Below are 26,681 nucleotides of genomic sequence, written 5' to 3' on the forward strand. Positions count from 1 at the left end.
ACCCCAAAGTATACAAATTTATTTCAATGTGACAAAAAGGTCTTGTATAGTACAGTATAATGCTGTCAGTTTAAAACACATAAGTTATCAAGTTGAATTTACTTTTTTAAAATTTCCATAAAATTGTTAGCAAGGACACAGCCTATCTTTCTGCCTCATGCATTATAACCACAAATGTGTAGATCAAGGTTGTAGAATAATCTTGTCTTTAATGTCAGATACAGACATGACGGATTTGGAGATAACAAGGATTGTACAATGGGTGGGTATGATGACCTTGTGGCCTGCCATAGCATCTTGAGTTAATGTGGAAAGAGCACAGGTGCCAAAGAAGCTAACTTTGCTAAATGTTGCTGACAAGGTACTGGGAATAGAAGGTAGTTTTAGATCCTTATGGGACTTTGAAACATGTTAGAACAATTAAGCTGGCGATTTACCTTACACTTCCAAGAGTTCTAGCAATATAAATAATTATTCCACACTGCCATCAAAGATAAAGTCATAACACAACGGAGGAGTAGGGGAGTTAAACTCGAAAGCATGAAAAATACTGTACTGGTTTTAATTTCCACTGCCTTACCACACATTCTGCTATCAAGCCACTTCCAAATAGCATGAATTCTTTTGATTGGTAAATATTAACTAATAAGTGACTTTATTCATATCGAGAGAGCTTCAGGAACGAACAATTGGTAAGCTTAGCTAAAAAAGACAGTATGGTTCATTGCAAAAATATTAATACAGGTATTTGATATATTAATTTCTGTTAGCATTTGTTTACCTTCATATAAAGTAATACAGGGATCAAAAGCAATGTGGCCTTTATTTCAGACTACTGTTACGTTAATTGAAATTGTTCAAGCTTTGACAACTTGAATAGCACAATTTGAAAATAGCTTTTTTGCTACATTGCTACAAATAGAACTGCAGTGTGAAAAACATTGGGCATAACGTACATTAGAAAAAAGCATGTGCAAAGAATGGACCAAGATAGTGCCAATGCCTTTAAACTAGGGAGGGATGGCTTCAATATCTCACAACATCCCTCTAGAAATATAGTGCTGAATTGCTTCAAGTAAAAAATCATTAGGCTTAAAAATAATTAAATTCCCATAGTAGAAATTAATATAATTGTATGGTGGAGCTTAAACTCAGATGTATTATAATTAGATCCTTCCCAATGATATATGAAATATAATGAAATAATTTCAATAAGATTGTCTGATTATAATCTATCAAACAATTGCTACTTATGCCAATATGAATTCTAATTACATTTCCTCCATCTAGTGATAAGAGGCTTTTGCTCATATTTTGATATACTTTCTGACGATCGGCTTACTGCCTGAAGCATCATCAGCTTTACCTCACAGGATCTCAAGAACAGCAAGATACCGGTGATTCTTCTTTGCTTCCTGAGGTTTTGGACAACTCCTGTTAGAGATGGACCTTTTTCATAGGCAGATTCTCTGAAAGCTGCTGCATGGCTTTGTGACTGAATTCCATACCAATATAATCAAGGTGAAGGCCTGCCTTTGCCTTCTCACTGGCATTTACTCTGTTATGAGGCTTGGGAAGTGTTACTTCCTTTTCCCGTACAACTGCTTCAGAATACTCCGTGGAAACTCTCCCAGTTGCTGGACTTGTTGGAGGAAATGCTTCCAAATCATCCTTTATCACATAAAGCTTATCAGCTTCGTTCAGTGGTGCTGAAGGAAGCAATGGTTGTAAGCTGGGTCTCAGGAGAGCCTGTATATACAATGAAGTGGAAAAGAAAACAACTTGTCACTGTATTCAAGCAACATATTAAGCCACCGGAATGGGAAGGAAGAAAGGAAGGAAGGAAGGCATTTTGGCAAATTCTTTTACACCTCTCTCCTTTCGCTGGATTTCTATTAACACCCCCTCTAGCAATCGGTTGGTGGCTAACTGTCGCAGAGGGCAGAACATCCAGGATGAACCCTCTTTCTGCAAATGGGTCTGTCGAAGGGTGTGGGACGCAGGGGCCGGTGGCCCATTCCCCAGGGCAAATGACTGGAGGCGTGCCAGTTGAGGAGATAAATTGGGGGAGAATCGCTGGAGGAGAAACGCCCGAGGAAAATGAAGAGTCAGAGACTAAAAGTCCTAGACCCTAAGCCACAAACCGGACAACCTTACCAGTCCGTTTGGGTAATTAGATCCTGTGCAGGCCCAGAACATTGGACTAATTGAGCATAAGAGTTAAATTAACCACGGGTAAGTATTGTGCAAACACAGCCTTAATTTCTTATGCCAATATCAGGGTTAAAGCTATTAATTCCTAAAGTAAAATTAATAAACAAATTGACAAAATTACTTTTACTGTGATTAATTAATCATGGTATGACATTGCAAGGTGACAGACCTAATAAGATCCAGTTGTGCTGGACTGCAGGGCACAACATTCCTAACCAACATATCCATTAGCTATGTTGGTTGGCAATTAGAGAGTAGAGATCAATTTATTCAGAGGTGGCAGATTCATATGATTGACCTATTTAGGAATTGACAACTATTCCTTTGTCCAGTTTAAACTTTTTTTTATAGGAAACCTCTTTCACTGTTATAGTACTAATCATAATCTGTTTCTCTAATATTTTTTAAAATATTCATCTATTTTCTACACAAGGATATTAGATTCTTTGTACAAATTATAGTACGGTAATACTGATGAAAAACTTTTTGTAAACTTTTTGTATTGTCATATTATCTGTTATTACAAGAGCTGTGGTTGCAGTGGGGAGAATGCAATACTGCAGGTTAATTCTGCTGGCTGCCAGAGGTTCGATCCTCATTGGCTCAAAGTTGACTCAGCCGTCCATCCTTCCGAGGTTGGTAAAATGAAGACCCAGATTGTTGGGGGCAATATGCTGACTCTGTAAACTGCTTAGAGAGTACTGTAAAGCACTGTGAAGTGGTATATAAATCTAAGTGCTATTGCTAGCTCTCTCTCTATTGAAGTTTCAGTAGCATTTTCTTTCTTTTTCTTTTCTTAATTTACATGCCAGCCATTTCCTAGTTTATTTGGAAATGTATTGTATATAGAAGATAGTACACAGAATTAAGAAATGCAGATTGAATTAAAGTAGTATGGTATTCTGTTCAGGCAGAGAATTAACTTTGTTAAACCTTGATTATTTAATCTGACTTTACACATATCAATTTGAAAATGTGATGATCTATCAATGGAACTCAACAGAGCTTTCTTAAAAATAGCAAAATAATTCTCTGATCTGTTCAACGTTTAGACCAGGGTGTCAAACTCAATTTCATTTAGGACCACATCAGGGTTGGGTTTGACCTTGGGGGACTGGGGTGGGCATGGCCAGAGTGAGAGTTGGCGTGGCCAGCTCAATGTCACTCTGTTGGGGCACCTGTGGTGGCCCAAGCGCTTTACCAGCAAAAACTGACTTCTGAGCTCCATTTTCAGCTGCAACCTCCTGCAACCTTCTGCCAGCAAAAATGGAGCTCAGGAGGACCACATGCGGCCCTTCCGAGCTCCGTTTTCACTATCAGAGGCACCATGAGCCTGTCCTTCGCTGTTTCCAGAACGGCCCCACAGACCAGATCTAAGCACCCCATAGCTCCCGGGCCTTGAGTTTGACACCCCTGTTCTAGAACTATAAAAGATGAGAGTGCAGACAGCAAAAACCCAACAGTATGTTGGTTCAAATACAACAGTGGAAAGGCATTCTATACATAAACAATTATGCTATTTAATAATGGGGGACAAGTCCATAATATTAAATGCTAAAATGCTTAAAAGAATCATACCACTGGAAAAGTTCTTTCTGCAACTTGCATAGCATGGCTATCTCTCGGATTTGGGACAGGTGGCCAGCAAAATTTTCTTGATCTGAAAGTCCAAATATTGTTGAAAACATGAAAATTGTGTTTAGTTCTTAAAAACCTAATCTTGCAAGTTACATAATGAGTTCAGTGTTAATAAGATATACAGCTGAGCAAGTTTCATAATGAATTCAGTGTTAGCAGGAGATACAGCTGAGCACCTGGCAGAAATGACCTTTTGACCATTTTGACCATTTAGAATGGGCTTATCTGAGAAAAACCAACTAGCAGGTGCAATTTACATGCTGCAAATATCAATTTGTGCAATTTGGTGCAGTTTGTAAAAGTAACTCCTAGCTAAAATTGCATGAAATACACTATTTAAGCATATAGGATCCCCCCCCCCCCGTATAATCCATCATACAGACACAGCAAAAGTTGTGGGAGCTAAGAATTGTCAGGATGTGAGATTTATGTATTAATATGTTTATTACCAAACATTCATTTTTTAAATAATTGTTTGATTCATTCTTTTTTGCGCAGCATTTTCTTACTGGCAAACGCCATCCTATTCAATTGCTCATAATGGTTTTCCTATTTGCTCTGTGCTAGTCAATGTGTTCTGATCATCAAACCCCTGACAATGATTTTCTGTTTTATTAAAACATTTATAATTCAAGGGGTTAAAATAGTTTTACATTTTATTGGTCTACATTCTCTTTTAAACTGCAAGTAGTAAACGAACTATCATTTCTGGTTATGGAAATTCTGCATTCCATGGTTTCTGAGAAACAAGATTGTAATCTGCCAGTAAAGAATTTGATGTAGCTTTGCAAGCTTTCTCATGGGAACACAATAATTGCCTTTGCCCTTATTTTTGCTGGCACGTTGGGTGCAAAAAGAAGAACTCCCAAAATGTATTGAGGTGGCAGAAGCTTAAATGTGCTGAATCAAAAGCTCCCCCCCTCCATTTTTCCTAGCAGGACCTCAATAAGGAAAAAGTATGCTTACTGTTATCCTTACTGCTTTTCTCATCATTCTGAGTGGGAAATTGCAAAGCAAATGCAGAAGAGGAAGAAGAAAAGGGGAGAAATGATTTCACATGATTTTAGAACCAGTTCATTTGCAATGGTTTCTCTCTGCCCTTCTCCTGCCCATTGTATTGCAGTTGCTTCTGTATACTCCTCCTAACTAATCCCTCTGAGTGCTTATTCCCAGATGAGGGTTAACAGAGGGATATAATCAAGATCACGAGAAGTGATACTACCAATTTATAAGGCCTTGGTAAGACCGCACTTGGAATATTGCATCCAATTTTGGTCACCACAATATAAAAATGATGTTGAGACTCTGGAAAGAGTGTAGAAAAGAGCAACAAAGATAACTGCGGGAGGGGTCTGAAAGCTAAAACATATGAAGAATGTTTGCAGGAATTGGGTATGTCTAATATAGTGAAAAGAAGAATAGGGATGACATGATAGTAGTGTTTCAATATTTGAGGGGTTGCCACAAAGAAGAGGTCAACCTATTCTCCAAAGCACCAGAAGGCAAAACACTGGATAGAAACTGAACAAAGAGAGAAACAACTTAGAACTAAGGAGAAACTTCCTGACAGTAAGAACAATAAACCAGTGGAACTGCTTGCCTTCAGAAGTTCTGGGTGCTCCAATACTAGAGATCTTTAAGAAGGGCCTGGACAACCATTTATTATTCTGTTAATAATGTTACTTAATTCTTAACTTTTGTAGAGCTGGACAACAAGGCAATGGTAAGTCCATTGAGGAGGTGAGCAGAACCCTATTTTTCTTTTGTTCATGGCTTTAAAAGTTTTGCACCGCTTTTGGCTTCTGTGGCTTTTGTTTGCTAATTACCACAATTTGAATAAAAACATGCAAAGCAATTAAAATATTTCTAGATCATGAAAATATAATTACCGTTTCAGTACTGAGGAACAAATTGCGATAGTAATAGCTGGAATTATTATGAGGCCAAGACAGAGGCCAACAACCATTCCTTTAAATTCTCCTTGATCTAAGAAGAAATAAGCAACAGAAAAAGTTGAGAAACACCATTCTAGGGAATTAGCCTTTTTGGTAAAAAATGTTCCACTGGTAAGATAACTGTTTTCTCTATCAAGGATCTAATATATGCAGTTATTTATGGCCCAGTAATTGATTAGGAGGGAGAGCTGTGTCCATTGTTGGCACTGAAAAGGTTGGCCATTTCTGCTGGGTCAATGTGGAATACAACCTGGTCCTGTGGATAGTCTTAATTTGACTAGATACACAGCTGGGTAATATTAATGCGAAAGAGTAGAATACACATGAAAAGTAATAATAAGTAAATGCATAATAATAAAATATCAAAATACCATATTTCAGGGTAGTAAAATCCTGAGGCTGGCTTTGAGCTCCTTCTCCCTTTCTAGTGATGCCAGAAATGTGGACTGTATAATGGGTATTTGCCTTAAGATCAGCCAAGCGGTGCTGTTTCATTGAAGAATTGAGAGTAACAGCTGGAAGGGAAGGGAAGGACTAAGATGTTATGAATAATAGTTGCTGTACCTACCCCAGGAGAGGAATAATTCATTATAAGTGTATTTGGGTGATGGATAAGTATCTTCTAAGCCAGTGTTTCTCAATCTTGGCAACTTTAAGATGGGTGGACTTCAACTCCCAGAATTCATTCAACACTGTTCTAAGCTTTCAGTGATGCTTTCCTCAAATGATAAATGGAGAATTCTTCTCTTGAAGTTTGACCAGTGATAGACCCAGTCTCTTCTCTTAATATACTTTACCTGATAACATGGCACCTTTCTTATGTAGTGTAGAAGCTATTGTATTTTGCCTCCACTTACACATAGAATCAAATGATCTTGAACAATTCAAACTTTGCCTAGCAATACAGATGGTCCTTGTTTAATGACTACCCATTTAGCAACCACTCAAATTTGAAGGATGAATGATGGCAATTATGACCAAACCTCATAAATGGTGGTTGTGGTATCCCCACAGTCAAGTAATTAAGATTTGTGACTTTCCAAGCTGTCTTAAAGGGGAAGTTACCGTAAATTAATGGGGAGGCTGCCAAGAAGTTAGAAGTTGTGATCATTGGAGGTTGTCACTTAACTGTGTAGTCTTTGCTTAATTATGACAATCAAAACTGCCAGAAGTACTGTCACTAAGCAGCATGGTGGTCCTATGACTGTTTTGACATGATTGTATCACTTAACAACAGAATTTACCAATTAGTATAATTAATTATAGTAAATTAAATTTACTATAATTATAGTAAAATAACATGATATGAGCAGTCAATATATGTGGATTCTCTTTAAAGAGGACCATCAACAGAACTTCACTCTGCTTTATGTACTATACCATTATTTCTTAGCTGGCTGCAAGATACTGTCAAGATCTCTTTTTAAATTCTAGTTTAGGTATATTTATTACCCTCCCTTTTTTCTCCCCTTTTTACCCTGTCCAACTCTCAGCTGCTTCTCTTTTCTCTTTCGATCTTTCCTCTCTCTGAGTTCTTTTAATTTCACAACCGGTTTCTTTATAAAAGAAAAAGATGAAGGAGAGTTAAAGGGAACCAGCTCTTCTGCATTTAAACTATGATGTCTTACTTTCTGAAAAGACTTCAAATCCCTCCTTTAACATTTAATCATGCTGCTCTGTAGGAGAATATCTTGCAGTATATGGATTCTAAGTATCTTTTTCTCTGGCGTTTGAAGTTAAAAGCATTTTTTCACTTAAATATTTTATTGAAGTGGAGTAAAAGATTCATATTATTTCAGAATAGTAAAGCATTTGCAGCATGTGGGTCATTATGAACAGTGCTCACTGCTGCCTCCAAAATCAAAATGCATAGATGTGATACATGCCTGTTGACTTTCCTTTTCTCTCTCTCTTTTATAGGAAACTTTAAAAATTAGGAGCCTAATATTGTTTGAGTTAAAGAAAATCTATTTCTTGTCATGCAAACATGTTATATATACATATATATATATATATATATATATATATATTTATACCAAATTTATATTTCGCTGATAAAGAAATAAAGAGAGACTAGTATAGATCTATTTCAAGCTATTTAGCTCTCATCAGCTAGTCATTCCCTTACTTGGATTTGAACTTGGGCTGCCTACATGTTAGGCAGTTGTATTAAACTCTGAGCCACAATATACATACATACATACATACATACATACATACATACATACATACATACATACATATATCGCACCACATTTTAAATTTCCTCTACATAGATATATAACATTATATACATTACATACATTTATACATTTATTATTATATAAAATAATAAACACAATTATTTTCTACCGGGGCCTTTGACGACCTTCAGATGTTAATTCAATTATTGCATTCCAACACAGCTGGGGATACTAGCTTGGGAAAAGCTGATAGAATATTTCCTTAGGTCTTCAGATCCTTATATAACTTTTCTATTTTTATCGTGAGAAAATTTAGAGGATGTAGAGAATCTTTACAAGGGATGCCCAATGTATTCAACAGTGCATCCAGCTCCTTGACACATCCACAAATACTTCTTGCAAGTTCCAGCGCCTTGTGCTGATCCTACTTTATAGAGTTATGGGATGGACTAATCCTGTTTAACTAAGCTTTCCCTAACATGACAAGTGAACATTTGGGAATTCTCAGTTTAACTTTTGCTTCTGATCTGACATGAGCAAATGGCCTTAGGCAAGAGTTTACATTACAGGATTGTCCTCAACAGAACTGACAAATAGGCAGGAGTGAAATCTACTTACCTTCCATACCAGTTCGGAAGTGCATGCGCCACGCACGTCACTTGCGCACATGGACCCTCTGTGCATGCACAAACCCTTCTGCGCATGTGCAGAGGGTAAAAAACATGTTACTTCCTGGTTAAAACCAGAAAGTAACAACAACCGAGGGGGGGGATGGGCAGAGCCTTGTGCTGCCATTGCTACCAGTTCTCCAAGCTATCCTCTGCTATCGCTACCGCTTTGGCCAAACCAGTCCGAACCGGTAGAATTTCACCCCTGCAAATAGGCCTTAACGCACTTTGAAGGCTCTGAAGTTTATAAGAATCTGAAGTTATGGAGCAATTTATATATCACCTGCCTTTTGGGTTTTAATTAATCCTCTTCTTCCTCCTTAATTTTAAAAATTTCATTTGGGTGAAGGGAAACTTCAGTAATGCCAAACACAAGGTATACTTTCTTCAATACTTTCCATTTTGAATAACACATTTGTTTACAGAGTGGGTATATAATAAATCTGTTGATTAATTATGTCCATGCAATGAAGTAAATTACCCCAAGAGATGCTGTTTGTGACTTCTGTGTAGTGAATTCTGTATCCCAAAAGGAAACCCAAGCAATCTTTTGTAGGTATCTCAGTCCAATTCACAACAGCTGAACGTTTGGTCACTGCTGAAATTGTTACATTAGTTGGACCTATCCTGGGGACTTAAAAAGAACATCCAAATCAATTTTCCATTTTCCAAAATTATTTTGATCAATTGTATACATTCTGGTGCTGTTAGACTTTGCAAAATACTGATACAAAAGAAAAAATCTTGGTTACAGCTCCTATCTATCACATCAATATACTTCAGGAGTCCCGAATTTATTCTTAAATCAATTGCACTGCAACCCTCACCATCAAGAGTCAGCACACATTGGAAATAATGGACTTGTGGTCTGGCACTTTTGAAGCCTCCTGAGTCATAGAAATGAATTTCAATTACTCATAATGGAATAAAACTTGACATATTCCTTCTAGATAGCCATACCGATTGGGCTAGACTCTGTATTGTTTTTTTTTGTGTGTGTGTGTGAATCAATCTGATTTTCATTCTAGCATTAATTCATAGAAGACACTCATAAAATTAACATCTATTGAGCTTCACAACTGTAACAAAAATATTTATTTGCCCTGCTCCCACCTTCTGAACTTCATAAACTGCTTAAAATACTGTTTTCTCCTGCCCTGAGCTAGAATGTGGGTGATGGCGGTGTAACCCCTTTGGTTTATTATTGCCTGTTTGACTTTTGGGGTTTTGGTTTCTGGTACCTGTCTTTTTTTTTCCTCGTGGTATATTTTGTTTTCTTTAATTTTTAATTTTTAAGCCACCCAATGTTAATATGGAGTTGTCATCCTTGAAATTGGAAGGTTAAATAAAAATAAAGGATTAAATAAAAATACAAAAGGTCTAACTTTAGCATTTCAGTATGTCATTATTGGTGATGTAAAAGAATCATCATCAAATCCTCGTCAGTAGAGGGCAGTGATAGCAAATTAGAAACACAAGTCTATCGTAAAACTACTCAAGTACTCCATTACCAAAGGAACAACCCAATCTCCTACAAGAGTATCTGTGCAAGAATACTATTTAGACAAACACAAACACACTGGAGAAACCCTGAACATCAGAAAAAGGAAACAGATAATCTGTACAGCATCTTCCAATAAAATGGATACCCATGCAACTTCATCAAAAAATGCCTGACCACTCAAGCCAATATAGCACAAGCTGTGAAAAGGATAACACTGTCTATATGTCAAAAACAACTCAGAAACATAAGCAGACTATTACAAGCACATGGCCTCATCGTAGCAATAAAACAACTAAAGCCCTCCCAAGCAGCCTAAGTAAACCAAAACATCCAGCAGTCCCAGAAGAAAAAAACGAGTCATCTACAACACACAATGTAACATATAATGTAAGGACTGTAACAGCCATTACATAGGACAAACTGGAAGAAGACTGGCAGAACGCATCAATGACACACCAACTAGCAGTCAGAAGACATGATGAAAACTCCTTAATTTCATAGCACATGGACAGATTCAAGGGTGGGATTCTACCGGTTCGGACTAGTTCGGGCAAACCGGTAGTTCTGACAATCAGGTGGGCCCACCTGTCCCTGCGCTTTACTGACCTATATCTTCTCAGCTGATTCGCACGGCAGAGCGGATTGTTGCCCCTGTGTTACTCCCCAGCAGTAATGCGGAAGCTAAGTTTTCATAAAACTGCACACACATGCGCAGCACGCGTGAAGTGCATGATCACTGAACTGATTGTTAAACCGGCAGGATCCCAGCACTGGACAGATTTAACCATAATTTCAATTGGGAAACTGTGTCTATCCTAGACCAAGCAAAGTCCCCAAATGCTAGAGAATTGTTGGAATTCTGGCACTGAAACAAATCAACCATCAACATGTCCATAGAGATAAACAACATCTATATACCATTCAAAAGAGACAATCAAAAAGCCAAAAAGTGGAGGGGAGGGGGAGGGGGGGAGACCAAAATTCCTCCTCACCAGCCATCAATATCCAGGTGAACAGAGATTTAACACCAAGATTAGCACTAGACCAACAATCAAGAAGTGAACAATACCACAATCAAGGAACTGTCAACTCAGACAAACAAACAGTAAACAACAGCCTAATGAAGCAACCACCAAGATCACTCCCATAAACACTGACAGAGCAATGCGCTAGTATATAAAATGAAAACAAAGCTCACTCCTTTTAGCATTGATGATGCTACCTAGTTTGGTAATGAAACATCTGCAAGAAAACAACCAAGCTCAGAAAACAACTCTACACATTATCAAAGCTATAAAACTTTGGGGAACAAATTTGGGTTTTCTACCCTCACTGACTTTTATATGACATGAATGTTAACATTAAAAAGGTGTCTTAACTTTTGGTATTCCTCAATCAAAAGTTTGTAAAAGTCAAGTCTGAAAAAAGCTGAAAACTATATACAGACAAGTTTAAAATTGGAAACGATATATTAAAAAAGCTCCACATCCAGGGAAAAATAGATGTCAAAGAAAATAAATCTGCATTGGAGCTTTGAGTAATCCAACGAATAAAATTTGCAAATGCAGAAAGAGGATTATAGAAGGTGTGCAAGGGAACTGCTGTCTTCCTGAATCTGCTGACAGAAGCAATTCTGCTAGGAGGAATGCTGCACTAGATTTCATTCCCTATTTGCATTGCAGTATTTCATGGCAGAAACTGGAAAGCAGATAGAATTTATGTGTATGCTGATGTACTGGATTAGTGCAGAAAAAAAATTAATGTGCTTGATAAAGCAGCCAAAGGAAACTCCCCTCCCCTGAGTCATTCAATTCCTGCAGTTTATTACAATTATTTTCTATTTTAGTATTTATTTAGATTCTTTTATCATACTGACTTATAATATACATGCATGCAACAGCATTAAAGGATGAAGAAAATTGCAAGATTAATAAGCACACCAATAGAAACACTTGAAAAACTACATTATAAATACCTTAAGCCTGGCTCCTCTTATATAATCAAACACTCGAAACTATAACACTATAATTAGGAGATTGGAATGGAATTCATTAAAAGTGACAAACATTCAGCAAAGCGAGAAAGTGCTGTAAAAATACCTCCTTCCACTGCGTAGAAGTTGGCCACTGCCAGTGTCCGTTCATCTTTCATTAAGTCCTTGCTTCGGCGGTCCAATGCATGCAGCATTACTTTATATAACTGATAAGGTTGGAGGTGATCTAGGTAACAGAAATTTCATTACTTGGGAAATATACAATTAAGAAAACAATATGATTTAAGAAAAAAAGAGAACTGCTTATCAGTGAAAGACAGATGAGACACAATAACGTAGATAAATAAATCTGCTAATCTGCATCCGAAGCAAAGACAGTAAAAGTGATAATGTATAAATTCAAATAATAGAAACAGCTCGAAGGAGCTGCTAAGAAGTAGCATTGCTGCACCAAAGGAACTGGGTTCAATTGGGTTAAAGCAGAACAATTGAGAAAAGGAAGGACTGGCAACCCAATACAGAGATTGTGTAGGAGCAGCTGCTGACATGCTGAGTTTGTTGCTAAGACCGGATTCAAGAGATTTGAAGGACCTTGTGGATGTAATTTCAGAGGCCTTTTCTATGATCATGGAAGATGGGCATAGCACCAAGGAATTGGACAACAAAGATTGTTCCTATCTTTAAAAAAAAAAGGGGGAGGAGGGGGGAAGGCCCTGGGTGATTAAAGAGTAAACTAATTTGATACTGTGCAAAATTCTGGAACAAATTACCAAATTAACATAGTTGGAAGGAACCTTGTAGGTCATCTAGTCCAACCCCCCACCCAAGCAGGAGACCCTACACCATTTCTACAAATGGCAGTCCAATCTCTTCTTGAAAGCCTCCAGTGATGAAACTCCCACAACTTCTGAAGGCAATTGGTTGATTGTTCTCACTGTCAGAAAATTTCTCTTTTTTTCAGGTAGAATCTCTCCTTCTTCAGTTTCCATCCATTATTCCTTGTCTGGCCTTCAGGTGCCTTGGAAAATAGCTTGACCCTCTCCTCTCTGTGGCAGCCCCTCAAGTATTTGAACACTGCTATCATGTCTCCCCTGGTCCTTAATTAATAAGCACTCTGTGAGTATTTTAATAATAATGCCTTGCCTGGCAGGAGACTGCATTGATTGATTTAAAATAAGTGATGTCAAATCTGTCTGACCTTCTTTTTTGAGAGTGACCACTTTAGTTAATGTAGAGTGGATGTAGAGTGCTTGACTTCAGCAAAGAATCTACCCAAAGACTCATGAAATTCCAGGAGAGAAAATGATTTTATTATGTTTACAGGATTTTATTCCTTTTTTTTCTCATTAAAAATCTCTCAGTTCTCTTTTTGGATGTCATGCTTTTGGCACTATTGCTATTGCTAAGAATAATGCAGTTTTCTTAATATATTCACTTAGCATTATTTGAAAGTCTCACTGTGCAAGTCTCACTGAAAGTGCACAGAAGTTCCACAAGGGGGATTAAGGTGTTCTGTACTCAATTTCTGCAGTATTTTAAATATTCTGCTTTAAATTTGCATTTGCTGTTAAGGGATTAAGATTATGCTAACTGCCCTGTTTTCTGGTTAGTTGACAAAACTTAATCTACAGTCCAACAAATACCTCAGTCCAGTAAAGTAAAGACCCAGATTTGAAAGCAGGCTTCTTAGGTCACAATAGACATTTGATATCATTTGGTTTAAGCCAGGGGTGAGCTGTTGGGGGTTCGCAGGGGTTCGGGAGAACCTCTAGCTAAGAATCTGTGCAGTTCGGAGAACCCCCAAATCCCACTCCTGGCTGGCCCGCCCCTTCCCTTCCCAGGAGTCTCCATGAGGCCTGTTTTGGATGCAGGTAAGTGCAGGGTCCACGCGGAGGTTCGGGGAGGGCGAAAAATGGGTCTACCAGAAGTTCAGGAAGCTCCAGAGGGCCTCCGGAGCCTGGGGAGGCCACTTTTGCCCTCCTGGAGGCTGAAGGAAAGCCTCTGGAGCCCGGGGAGGGCAAAAACACCCCCCTGCCATGGTGCAGGAGACTGAGTAGGTCACGCCCACCATGGCCACACCCACCCAGCAACTGGCGGGTGGCAAGGCCTCCTTGCTAACATTTTTGAAGCCCACCCTTGGTTTAAGCATATCTAATTCTATGTTAGATTGTGGTTGAAATCTACACTTATACCAGAATGCAGAGCAATTCTAACATTCAGTGACTTTTTTTTGATGCAGTTGGAAGTTCATATTTCCATTTCAGTCATTATTGTTGCTCTTTTTATATGCATTTATAAAACTCTGCAAACCCAAACAGAACTATAAACTCATTTTTAACGTGGTTTCTTAAAATGAAAACAACATTCTACTTTTAACATATTATAAAGATGACATTACCAAGTATTACGTTTGTTTCATTTTGACATAAACTTTTAGATTTCATGTCTTCTATTCCAGTGCCCCAATCAATAGCCAGGCAATCAGGGTTATATTTTAGATTCCAGGTTATAATAGTATAATTTTGCCAATTTGAAATAATGAGATGACCAGGTAAATCTGTAAGAATAAGTAGAAATGTTAATAAGTAAGAGAATATTCTTCAAAGAAAACTCACTCTTAACCTCTCACATGGGAAAAATCTATATTTTTTCCTACAGAATAAGCTGAAAATAAGGATACAAATGGAATAAAATATGCAATATTGTATGCTATGATTTGAGCATCACATGATGTACTAATGCGACAGGATCTAAACTTATTGAATTCTATGTTGTATTATTCCATGAATTTGAAGATAATAAAACAGAAAAACCTGAGGCAAGACAGCATTTTAAAAAAATGATATTCCATAGTTTGTTATCTGAAACTTAAAATGCAAATGGAAAGTTTTTCTTAATGTTCTTTTAAGAAACTATTTTACCTGAATATGTTGATACGAAATCTGGAACCCTGTATGTCATTGAGGATGAGCTTCCGTGTTCATTATAGGCAGTGATTTTAATATCGTATGCTGCCATTGAGAGATTCAGATGCAGGCACGTTTTCTTTATGTTGAGATATGTTATTCCATGGAAGGAGTCAAGAATTCTCTTAATATGTATGAAATATCCAATGGTATGCTTGCTTTCATAAGTCTAGGGCAGATAAATACTAGCACTGAACAATTAAGCACAACAGTAATATTATACATAGAGTTAAATTTGTAAATAATGCAAAAGTAATCCAAATAAATTATGTAATTTAGTTTTCATTGACAAATATAATTAACCATGACTTCATTAGACGTTTTTCCATTATCATTTTTTCTTGGCTATATTTAATTATCTGACTGCCGTATTATTTAATATTTCTATGCCTTTATAGAAGAAGGCGTAATTAACCTTGGTAGAGCCTTGGTAGTACAGTGGTCTAAGGCACCCTGTTATTAAGCTGGTTATTAAGACCAGCTGTCTGCAATTACTGCGGGTTCAAATCTCACCAAGGCTCAAGGTTGACTCAGCTTTCCATCCTTTCTAAGATAGGTAAATTGAGGACCCAGTTGTGGGGGCAATAAGCTGACTTTGTATAAATATACAAAAGGATGAAGGCTATTGCTGAGCACATTGTAAGCCGCCATGAGTCTCTGGAGAGGGGTGGCATATAAGTCAAATTTAAAAAAACAAAACAAAAAAAACCAGTTTCTTGGATAGGAAACAAATGATGTGAATGTGGGTTTCCTCTCATCTTTCAATCTTAAACCTTCTAAAACTTAGTTTTCTAATTCAGATGTCAGGGAAGCTATGGTTACGCAAACCAAGAATGATTGATCTAAGGGACTGATTTTAACATATTTTCTTGAGGGTTTTTAATGAGCAAAGAGAAAACATTCATGTGTATTTTCTTAAGCTATATGGGGTGAGAGGACAAGAAAAGGAATAGAATAGAATAACAGAGTTGGAAGGGACTTTGGAGGTCTTCTAGTCCAACCCCCTGCTTAGGCAGGAAACCCTACACCACTTCACAAATGGTTATCCAACATCTTCTTAAAAACTTCCAGTGTTGGGGCATTTACAACTTCTGGAGGCAAGTTGTTCCACTGATTAATTGTCAGGAAATTTCTCCTTAGTTCTAAGTTGCTTCTCTCCTTGATTTGTTTCTACCCATTGCTTCTTGTCCTACCCTCAGGTACTTTGGAGAATAGCTTGACTCCCTCTTCTTTGTGGCAGCCCCTGAGATATTGGAACACTGCTATCATGTCTCCCCTAGTCCTTCTTTTCATCAAACTAGACATACTCAGTTCCTGCAACCGTTCTTTATATGTTTTAGCCTCCAGTCCCCTAATCATCTTTGTTGCTTTTCTCTGCACTCTTTCTAACGTCTCAACATCTTTTTTACATCGTGGTGACCAAAACTGTATTCCAAGTGTGGCCTTACCAAGGCATTATAAAGTGATATTAACGAGGGGTGGGTTCTACTTACCTTTACTACCAGTTTGCAATGGGATCGCGCACACGCGCTCGCTTCACTCACGTGCACGCCGAGTTTCTGCACATGCCAGAAGCTTCTGTGCATGCTCAGATCGCCTATGACGACATCTGAGGCAGTGGGCGGAGCCTCCCACCAGTTTTACTACCAGTTCTTGTGAACCAGTCCGAACTGGGGGCAACCCACTACTGGTATTAACACTTCACGTGATCTTGATTCTATCCTTCTATTTATGCAGCCTAGAACTGTGTTGGCTTTTTTGGCAGCTGCTGCACACTGCTTGCTCATATTTAAATGGTTGTCCACTAAGACTCCAAGATTCCTCTCACAGTTGCTACTATTGAGGTAATAAATTATTATGAAAATGAAAATATACCTCCCATGTAAGAAAGAAACTTCTTTTTCCTGGTGAGATCTCTTTAGTTATATTTTTCAAAATTGTAGGCTTTTTGGTAAGCTCTGTGAAAAGACAAATAGTATGTCAAGTGTCATTTCAGAACGAATGCACAGCAACTCTTTCATAAAATAACAAGTAAAACTTTGAATTTCATCAATACAGTAGTGTTGTCTTATCAATTACACAACATGACACTCACTATATGGAATACTAGTTTCTTCTGTCCAAAGACAAACAGAACAGTGGTTATTCTTGGGTATGCATCTAAGGCGAACCATGTAGGATGCTGCTGGGTTTACACCAGAGATAGTAACATTAAAGGCTTTCATTTCCATGGAGACCTGCAAAGAATTCGAGATAAGAGAATCTTTTATCACAAACACATTGTTTTCTTGGAAATGGTTTGCCATTAGCTTCTTCATACAGGCCTTCTTTGTAAGGATACTGTATGCATTGTTCTGCCTTTATCCTATTTCTTTTAAACATAATGCTCTTTTAATACAGAATGCTTTCATTATTATAACTTCACGTTATTGAGTTTTGTATCTTAACTACGTGCATTTTAAAATTACAAACATTGTTTCGAGGTGCTCTGAGCATAGGAAGCAATACAGAAACAGAGAAAAAACCTAAATAAATTAAACTACCCCCAAATGATCCCATTAAGTTCAATGGACTTATTCTTAGGTAAACAAATATAAAACTGTGTCCTTGCAACATAATCTGGTTCAATTTAATAATAAGGTACTCTGTTATATGAGCTAATTGTTTGTAGAAGTGTCCATTTAGGCTGTAGTCCTTAGTCAGCATCCCAAGACCTTCGAACAGAAAGTAAGATGCAGGCATCCCTTTTGCTATGGATACAAAAATCTCATTCAGCATATTGTTCTGTTGTCAAATTATTGATGTTGTTATTAGCAGCAAAAGTTGGCAGATCTGATTCAGAATGAGAGAAAATAGCTCTTTACTTGGGTTAATCGGGACTTGAAGACTTGGCTTTTCAAACAAATAGGCTGAGACTGATTCCGGGCTTTATTATTTACTACTAATTAATTATTTGGATTAAATTATGATTTTATTGTACTTGTTTCTTAACTTGTGTTCGCCACCCTGAGTCCTTCGGTAGAATGGCGGCATATAAATACATGTAATAAATAAATAAATAAATAATCCCTTCAAGATTACCGTATTTTTCAGAGTATAAGACGCACTGGAGTATAAGACGCACCTTAGTTTTTGGGGAGAAAAATAAGAAAAAAACTGATTGGTGGGTAGATCAGCCTCCTGGACTACTCCCAATCAGCTGTTTCCAGAGGTGAATTTTAGCAACAGGTTCCTTGGTTGTGAGCTCTGTGCCTTGTTTTTTTTTCTGCTTCTGAAATTTCTGAAACTCTGTTTCAGAAAAAACTTTTTTCCTGCCTCCGAAACAGAGCTTCAGAAAAAAAGCCTCTAAAGCTCTGTTTGGGGGTTTCTTTTCTGAAGCTTCATTTCTGATGCTTTTTTCAGTCTCTGAAACCTCAGTTTGAGAAGCTGGGTGGGCCTACATTCAGAGTATAAGACACACCCAGATTTTCGCCCTCTTTTTTTGGGGGGGGGAAATGTGCGTCTTATACTCCGAAAAATACGGTAACTCTTGGTTTTTTTCCTGATGGTTTTTATACTTAATTTTTATTGTTGTTTGCTTCCCAAAGGCATCTGGAGTTGGACAGTGTTGTAAATATGATTTATAAATAAACTCTGGAACTAGTGTACTTCTTTCTTCTCCAGATGCTACCCTCCCATTTTGCCCTGATTGTTAATGCATTAACATATGTACAGTATATCTCCTTCAACTGCTTTCTGGATTGTTCTGTAAGGCTTACTTAATTTGGCTTGGCACCTTTGTGCCAAGTATAATATCTCTTTTAGAAGGATGTGTCTGAATGTCAGAAAAGAAACTTCTGGTCAGTTAAAAAAATGAAAGGATACTAAGGATCTGATATCAAACAGCCTCCTTTGAAATGTGAGGTGTAGAAACTCTTTTAACAAGCTAGAGAAAGAAACAAAGAACTGTAGAATTAAACTTCAATGAACTGGCTTTCACTCCAGTAAAAAGAACACATGGAGGATATCTAGATTTTTTTTTTGACAATGAGAACATTTTCTTCTGTATTATATCTACTGAAAATACACACCGGTATCCAGGATGAGGTTCTTTGCATTGCTTCCTTGTATTGCAATTCATACTCTAGTATATTTTGTGGCGACTCCCATGTTATTATTAGCTTATTGAATAATTGTTGTGTGTTTACATTGAAAGGTGAAGGGCATTTTTCTAGAATATAAGAAATGCAAAAGTCATTGATTTGTACAAGCTCCAAAACACCTTCTCTAGTCAAAGGAAATATTTTTAATAAATAAATAAATAAATAAAATATAAATAATAAATAAAGTTTATTGTCATTGTACGTATATACACAGTATACCCATACAATGAAATTCACATAAAACCCAGAGACCAGACCCAATTCACATGACAATCCCCAGACACACTCCCACCCACCAAAAATTCCCCACCCCTAAAACCACCCAAGCATCCACACAATGCACACTTTTAAAGGTGGGTGGTAAGATATCACTAAGCAGGTGGGAATATCCAACTTGATTTGCTCTAAAAAAAGTAGAGAAGGTCAAAAGTGCTTAGTGACTTTGATGGGCGATCACCAGAAAGTGTGGGCTAGGTTGAAAAGTTTAAAAAAAAAAACCCACCATTCTGGAAGAAGTGAGCAGAAAACCACTTCCATACTGTTCTGAAGAAAACTACATATATATACAGTATCCACGAAATCACCAGGATAAAAGATCAGTTAAAAGGAGGCTTCCTTTTTAATCATGAAGGTCAGGGGTGTCAAACTCTCGGCATCACGTTGTTGTCATGTGACGTATCACAACTTTTGCCCCTTCGCTAAACTGGGGGTGGGCGTGGCCAGCACATGACGCATCTGGCCTGCTGGCTGAGAGTTTGACACCCCTGATAAAGATGATGGAGGAAACAGGAGGCCTTCCCAGTGATGGAAGCAAGTTCATCGTGATGCTTTGCAGCATCGAATTTCAAATTGGCATTAAAATATTTAGTGCATAAACGAGGTAAAAAAACTGTTTTTTTCAAGTGATGGTAATAAGAAAGTGACTGTTTGCCCAACACTTTATATATGTATAAAGTATATATATTTTAAGTGTTTTTCTATCGAGACACCTGGTCTACCCCAGCATGTGGAAGGGAGCATACTGCATCCCTTTCGCCTTTCAGCTCCAATCCAGGAGCCCTCAAGCAGTCGCATTCACGACAAACCATTTTATACCAAATTTATATTTCACTGATAAAGAAATAAAGGGAGACTAGTATAGATCTATTTCAAACTATTTAGCTCTCATCAGCTAGCCATACCCTTACTTGGATTCAAACTTGGGCTGCCTGCATGTTAGGCAGGTGTATTAACCTCTGAGCCATAAATTCTCCTCTATTCATCAGCAATATACAGTACATATTGCTGCTATTTGATATATTTTTATTCTCCTTTTCCAAATAGTGGCATGGTGGGCATTTCCTCCTCTAATTTTCCTTCACAAAAATCCCCTGAAGAAGGCTGGGGGTGACCAATTGCTCTGGAGATTAAGATACCAACTCAGTTTCCATAGCTGATGACAAACATGAATTTTGGGCCTCTGCAATTCTAGTTCAGATCTTTAAGTTCTACCCCTCACTGGCTTATATTTTGATGTGATCAGGTTCTTTCCAGCCAAATGGCATTTCAGTGCCTGGTTAAATATATAACTGAGAAATGACTATTTCAATGATAATTAAAGATTTAAAAATCTTGTAAAAAACAAGTAAACAGTGAGTAAAAGTGCCTAACCTATTTTTCTAGGCACGATTGTAATGTTCTTTGTTGTCACACAGCTTTCATGGGAATAATTAGCTGTTACCCATATAGTCACAGGAAAATGTTTAAGCATGTATCTCCGGGTTCTATTGATAGGAGATGAAACTTTTTCTAACTTCTCACAACAGTTGGGAGCCCTGTAAGTAAAGAGAAAACAAAAAACATGTTTTAATCATATGTTTCTGGCTATAATATCAGATGCACCCAGGCCATTACTGCACATGTTACACCTTCTCCATGTAGATAATTTCAGCAACTTTTCCCTCTCCTCCTAAATCCCATTTCGATGGGCAAATTGCCCAGATATTGAAGTTTCAACTTAGTAGTATTTTGGACTTCAAACATCAGGAGTCCTTGAAGTTTATTTCATTTGTTCATGGAATTGCTTTATCATTTTAAGGTTTTTTTGTTTGTTTATGTAGAATTGCTAGTTGCTTTATTTATTTATTAAATTTATATGTTGCCTATCTCACTGTCTGGGCAGTACAATACAATACATATAATAAATATGTATATAAACAAATAAATAAAATAAATATAAACAGATTAAAATCAACAAGAATTAGATGAAAACCAAGAACATGAGTGATATGGAGGTGGCTCCGGGACCGTTTCCGGCCTTCCCGAACTTCCAGTAGGCCCGTTTTTTGCCCTTCCCAAGCCTCCGCGTGCACCCTGCACTTACCTGCATCCAAAATGGGCTGCGTGGGGCAGAGGTGGGTTCCACTTACCTTCGCTACCGGTTCACAATGGGAGCGCACATGCACAGTGTTTCTGCGCATGCGCGGGGCTTCTGTGCACGTACGGCTCTTCTGCGCATGCGCAGTGTCTGTGATGATGTCCGAACGGGTGCCTTCCGCCGCCATTACTACTTTGCAAGATCCAGACCGAACCGGTAGCAACCCACCACTGGCGTGGGGACTCCTGGGAGGGGAGAGGGGGGCAGGACCAGCCAGGTGTGGGATTTGGGGGTTCTCCAAACTGCACAGAATCTTAGCTAGAGGTTCTCCCGAACCCCTGCGAACCCCCAGCAGCCCACCCCTGGTCTTAACCCTATTTTTCTCAACCAAACTATCTAAAGTCCTTTGCCCTCTGGAATTCAGCCCCACCCTTCTGGGAATCCAGTCTACATTCCACCACAAATTACTTGAAATGACATTGGTATCCTTTGTGCCTAATCTTGTCACCTCACCATATGGGAGAAGCAGTAATGGAGAGAGTTGTCTGCAGGGTTTTAAACGAAAATTAGATAGATTTGTCTGTCTTAGCAAGAAGCACAGGAAAATCAATTTAACGTAATAAGCCAGAAGGACAAACTCTCTAATGAAAAATTGCATTAAAAACCTTCAGCTTTGGCAAAGAACTGAATAAACAACTGAATGTGGCAGCTAAACCGGGCAAGGCTGAAGATTGACTAATTGTTTTAAGGTCCAATATGATTCTGCATGATCCAAATTAGATTTTTCCCAGGGACCTTTGACAAGGGAGAGAGAAACCATTTGCTTTGTTTCGATATAGTCTGTCATTTTTGCCATTTTTAAAAGTTTTTCCTTTTTAAAAATTTGGCTTTGTTGTAATTTCATTTTGGGTGGTTGTTCTAAGCCCAGTCATTGAGAGTTGGACAACGTACAAATTTGATAAATAGATAAATAATAAAGTCATGCAACTACAACTATCCAGATCTTGTAGAACATCGACTCCAGCTTGTCTTTTCTAATGGTCAATTACTTCAAGAAACAACAAACAACAAATGAACTTAAGGATTTATTGTGCACCTATCAAGATTAGATTTAAGTGATTAGAAATACTTAGTTTGAGATTTCCTATATCAGTTCTTTAAGGAGGATCTGAAATGAAAAATGCACCAAGAATAGTTAAAAATACAAAGTACTTAGATTGGAGAACAGAAGATCATATGGAGAGATGATACTTAACTTCAAGTATCCAAAGAATGTGACCCAATAAATAAGATTCTAATTCTGCCATTTTTGATCTAGATAATCAGATCTCTGATTCATCTCTAAAGAGTAGTATTTCCTTTCTCCTATTCATGCTTTTACCTGCATTAATTCAGTGATTCTAGAAGACTATAAATCAGGGGAATGAGTTTCTTTCTCTACCATTTCTCTCGCTGAGCAGAAATAAATTCTGAAAGGGGAAGAAAGTGCTTCTTGTTTTCTCTTTCTTCTTGACTTCAGATCCATAATTTATCATTATCAAGAGTAATTTAAAAGAAAGAGAGCAAAAGGAGTTTTTTGCTTAACAATTAGGCAGTGAAAAAATAATGAAATAATCCTTAACCTGAGAAAGAACCAAATTCATAAATATAGTGTATTTCTATATTAAATTCTTACAGGATTTCATCCACAAAAACCAGAATTTTAAATTGTGAAATTCATTCTCTCACCCTGCATATTTAGAACTATCTGTCTATGCCATTTTCAGTGAGTGACTTGCCATGCTGGCATACTGAACATTTATATGATTTACTCAGATAGATTGTATACATTTGGGGATATTTGGGGCTAAAGGCCTGGTAGTAGGCTGCCGCCCAGGGACTGGGAATCGCTGATCTTAAGCACATTTTAAATAAAATGACAGAGAGATAAGAGTTCAACTTATAATGATAAAGGCATAAGTATACGAAAGCATCAGTATTTCTAGATTTTTTTTTACATTGTATGAATTCGAACGACAATGTGGTTTTTTCAGTATGACTCACTAATTATACCATTAATCAGCAAATAGTTTTATCCAGATTTAACTCTTGAGCTGTATTTTGTTCAATACATTAGAAATAGCCACTTCTATTTTCTAATCCCCCCCTGCCATTTTTTTTACTATCTTACCATTTTAAAAATACTGTATATGCAAACGGATTGGATATGTTAGAAAGTGGTGACCAAAAAAGGTGGACTCCAGAAATTTCCTCATAGTAGTAAGTCATATCATCCTGCCAATCTGTTAAAGAAACAAAGAAAGAAAGCAGTTTCGCTCACTGGGGCTAACTCCAAAGAAAGGAAAGAGATCACAAACTTTATTAGAACCATTCCAGGACTTCTGGTTTTTCTGTATAATAAATTATTACTGTACTTACGTTAGTCTGGCATAAACAAGGCTTAGCTATTGACTTTCCCTTTAATTATAGTTTGGAAAAATGTTATTACGGTTATCCACCATATATGTTCCATACAATATGGCACTTTATTTTTAACCTTTCATAACAGACATAAAATGGGGATATTCTTTTAATCTGGGGGCAGATTTTTTTCGCTAATTTCCCCCCTATTTTACTTATATAATATTAGCAGTTTGCATTAGCTTCTGATTATGAGTACTTATACACAAGGACTTTGTAATACAGCAGGATCAATGTTAGACTGATAGCCAAATAAAACCCAAATAATGAAATTTATCCTGTGAAATCACCATACCAGTTTCAACCTTCCATACGTGCATTATGATATTATGTGCAGGTATGCAAGGGGTGGATTTGGACCACAGTTTTGTGTCATGTTTTGTCATTTGCCCCATGTGGATGTCCATCTAAATCAGATGGTGTTGAATGTTTTTAAGTTGGTTTATATATGACTGTAGTTTGGTGCATTTGAAATCATACCAAAACTACTATTACTCCCACCCTCCTCCTTCTCCCAGTCCTTCCACTTATATACTGACTAACTCCTAGAGACTCTGGATGGTTTACAATGATTTAAAACGATTAAAATTAAAATGCAACACCCTCCCCCCAAAAACAGGGCGTACCAAAAAAACGATGGCAAAGAAAACAAACCCAGATGGGAATAGAATGGAGAAAAGAGGCATCAACTGTCTCCTCCAAAGGATCCTTAAAAATACCAGCAGGGTGGGAGTTGCTTGAGATTTGGGAGAACTTCATTCCAGAGGGCATGTGCTATTACGGAGAAAAGGAGCTTTCAGAATGCCAACAGATGGCACTGTTCAATCGATGGAAACTTGAGCATGCCAATCATGTCATATTGAACCAAGCAGGCAGATGCTATGGGAGACAGGTGATCCCTCAAGAATCCAGGCCAACCAGTGCAGCTTATGAATCAGAGGATCAAGATATGTCCATCATTGACGACATCCCTGCATTCTGGGCCCGGTTCAGGCAGAGACCGTATATATTTATTTATTTTATTTTATCTCGAATTTATATACCACACCTTCTCCCGAGGGACTCAGGATACAGCCAGATAAAAACATACAATACAAACATTAAAAACAATTAAAAGGATATATATTAATTTGGCCCCAATTTAAGATAACAAATTAATTAAGAATTAAAAAATATTAAAAAGAATATGTTAAGCCAGCCCAGCTTGCTGAAAAAAGAAAGTTTTAAGGGCACGGCGGAAGGCACCGAGGTCTTGGATCCTCCTTATCTCAAGAGGCAGCTGATTCCAGAGGATAGGTGCCCCCACAGAGAAGGCCCTCCCCCTGGGGGTTGCCAGCCTACATTGTTATATGCTGATTACAATGATCCTTTCCTCTGGCAAAGAAGGTAAGCGGTACCGGGAAAGTGTACTGATAGGGACAGTATTTAGATGTTTTGAATTCTCCAGTTCTCCAGAATATTCTTTATATGTTTTCTGTGTTTCAGTGCTGGTGGAAATACAAAGACTTCACACTTTTTTATAAAGGTTTGGAAAGTGAAAAAGTTATTGCTGTGGAAGTAACCTGCTCTGTGATTGTATAATTAAAATAGAGATGATGTTAGGTATGGACCCATTGTCTTTTTGACCCTCGAGGTTATAATAATTTTTAAATTTCCGAATAAAACTGCAGAATTTAGCATTATAGCCACTACTTTACAGTATTTTAAAAATAGAAGCAGAGGATGACTTCTGAGAACTGCTTCACATTTTTTTATTAAAAGATGGAGTACATGAATATAGTGTGAGAGGATCAGAGATTTTAATCTTTGTTATTTTCTACTACAAAACCACAAGACTCAAGTTTGTACTTCCTGCAAATTAATTGCCTATTAACCCAGTGTGTTCCAAAATGATCTGCATATAGCTGCTGGTCTTTTTCTATTTTGGTAATAATTAGAGAGACCAAATAGTTTCTTTATGGCTGGCAGGTGAAACAACCACTTCAGATTCTCACTTAAGCAGTGAGAACATTTGACCTCTATTTCTGATAAATTGTGTTCAATATTAGTGTGTTTCTCCCAATTCATTTACCCAGGAGCACTTGTATTTATATCATTCAAATTGGGGAACTGCCATGTTGCATTCCCGTAATGCTCCAGAATAACTTCCATATTGGAGTGTTGTGTGGAATTTAGTAATGTCTGTTATCTAAATAATTTTATTTATTTATTTTATTCAATATTATGGCTGTTCATCTTGACAAAGCAATTCTGGGCAGTGAACAAAGTTTCAAGTTTTAAAAACAGCACTGTAAATAACTTCAGAAAACACACAAAACATAACCAAAACAAGCAAACAAAAGAAGCAGTGAAGAGTAAAAGCAACAACTACTCCCCTGAATTTCATTTACTTTCTGACCCCGGTGCATGGGCAAACAGCCAGATCTTAAAGACTTTCTGAAAGGCAAACAGGGTCAGGGCCATTCTGAATTTGCATGGTGAATTTGCATGACAGAAAAGGCACCCTTCCTGGATCCCCAAAAAAGTGACGTTCTTTAATCAATACACCCCCCCGTCCACCCACCCACCCCACTCCCCCAGGGTGATCTTAAAAGGGTGGATA

The 26,681-nt window shown here is 37.6% G+C and overlaps 1 protein-coding gene across 1 annotated transcript; it reads right to left on the reverse strand.

The window, feature by feature from the left end:
- On the reverse strand, positions 1–26,230 carry LOC117679110 (interleukin-6 receptor subunit beta-like). Its single transcript, XM_087885122.1, has 13 exons — positions 26,151–26,230; positions 20,914–21,077; positions 19,192–19,331; positions 17,217–17,358; positions 16,997–17,079; positions 15,077–15,290; positions 14,554–14,712; positions 12,262–12,381; positions 9,140–9,292; positions 6,179–6,322; positions 5,742–5,838; positions 3,793–3,874; positions 1–1,749 (listed from the first exon to the last, which is right to left on the reverse strand). The coding sequence occupies exons 1-13, from the start codon at positions 26,228–26,230 to the stop codon at positions 1,438–1,440; spliced, it is 1,890 nt and encodes a 629-aa protein (XP_087741248.1). The 3' UTR covers positions 1–1,437.
- Positions 26,231–26,681: the final 451 nt, after the last annotated feature.

This window comes from Pantherophis guttatus, chromosome 2, assembly GCF_059756535.1.
Source record: "Pantherophis guttatus breed Tessera chromosome 2, ASM5975653v1, whole genome shotgun sequence".
NCBI lineage: Eukaryota > Metazoa > Chordata > Lepidosauria > Squamata > Colubridae > Pantherophis > Pantherophis guttatus.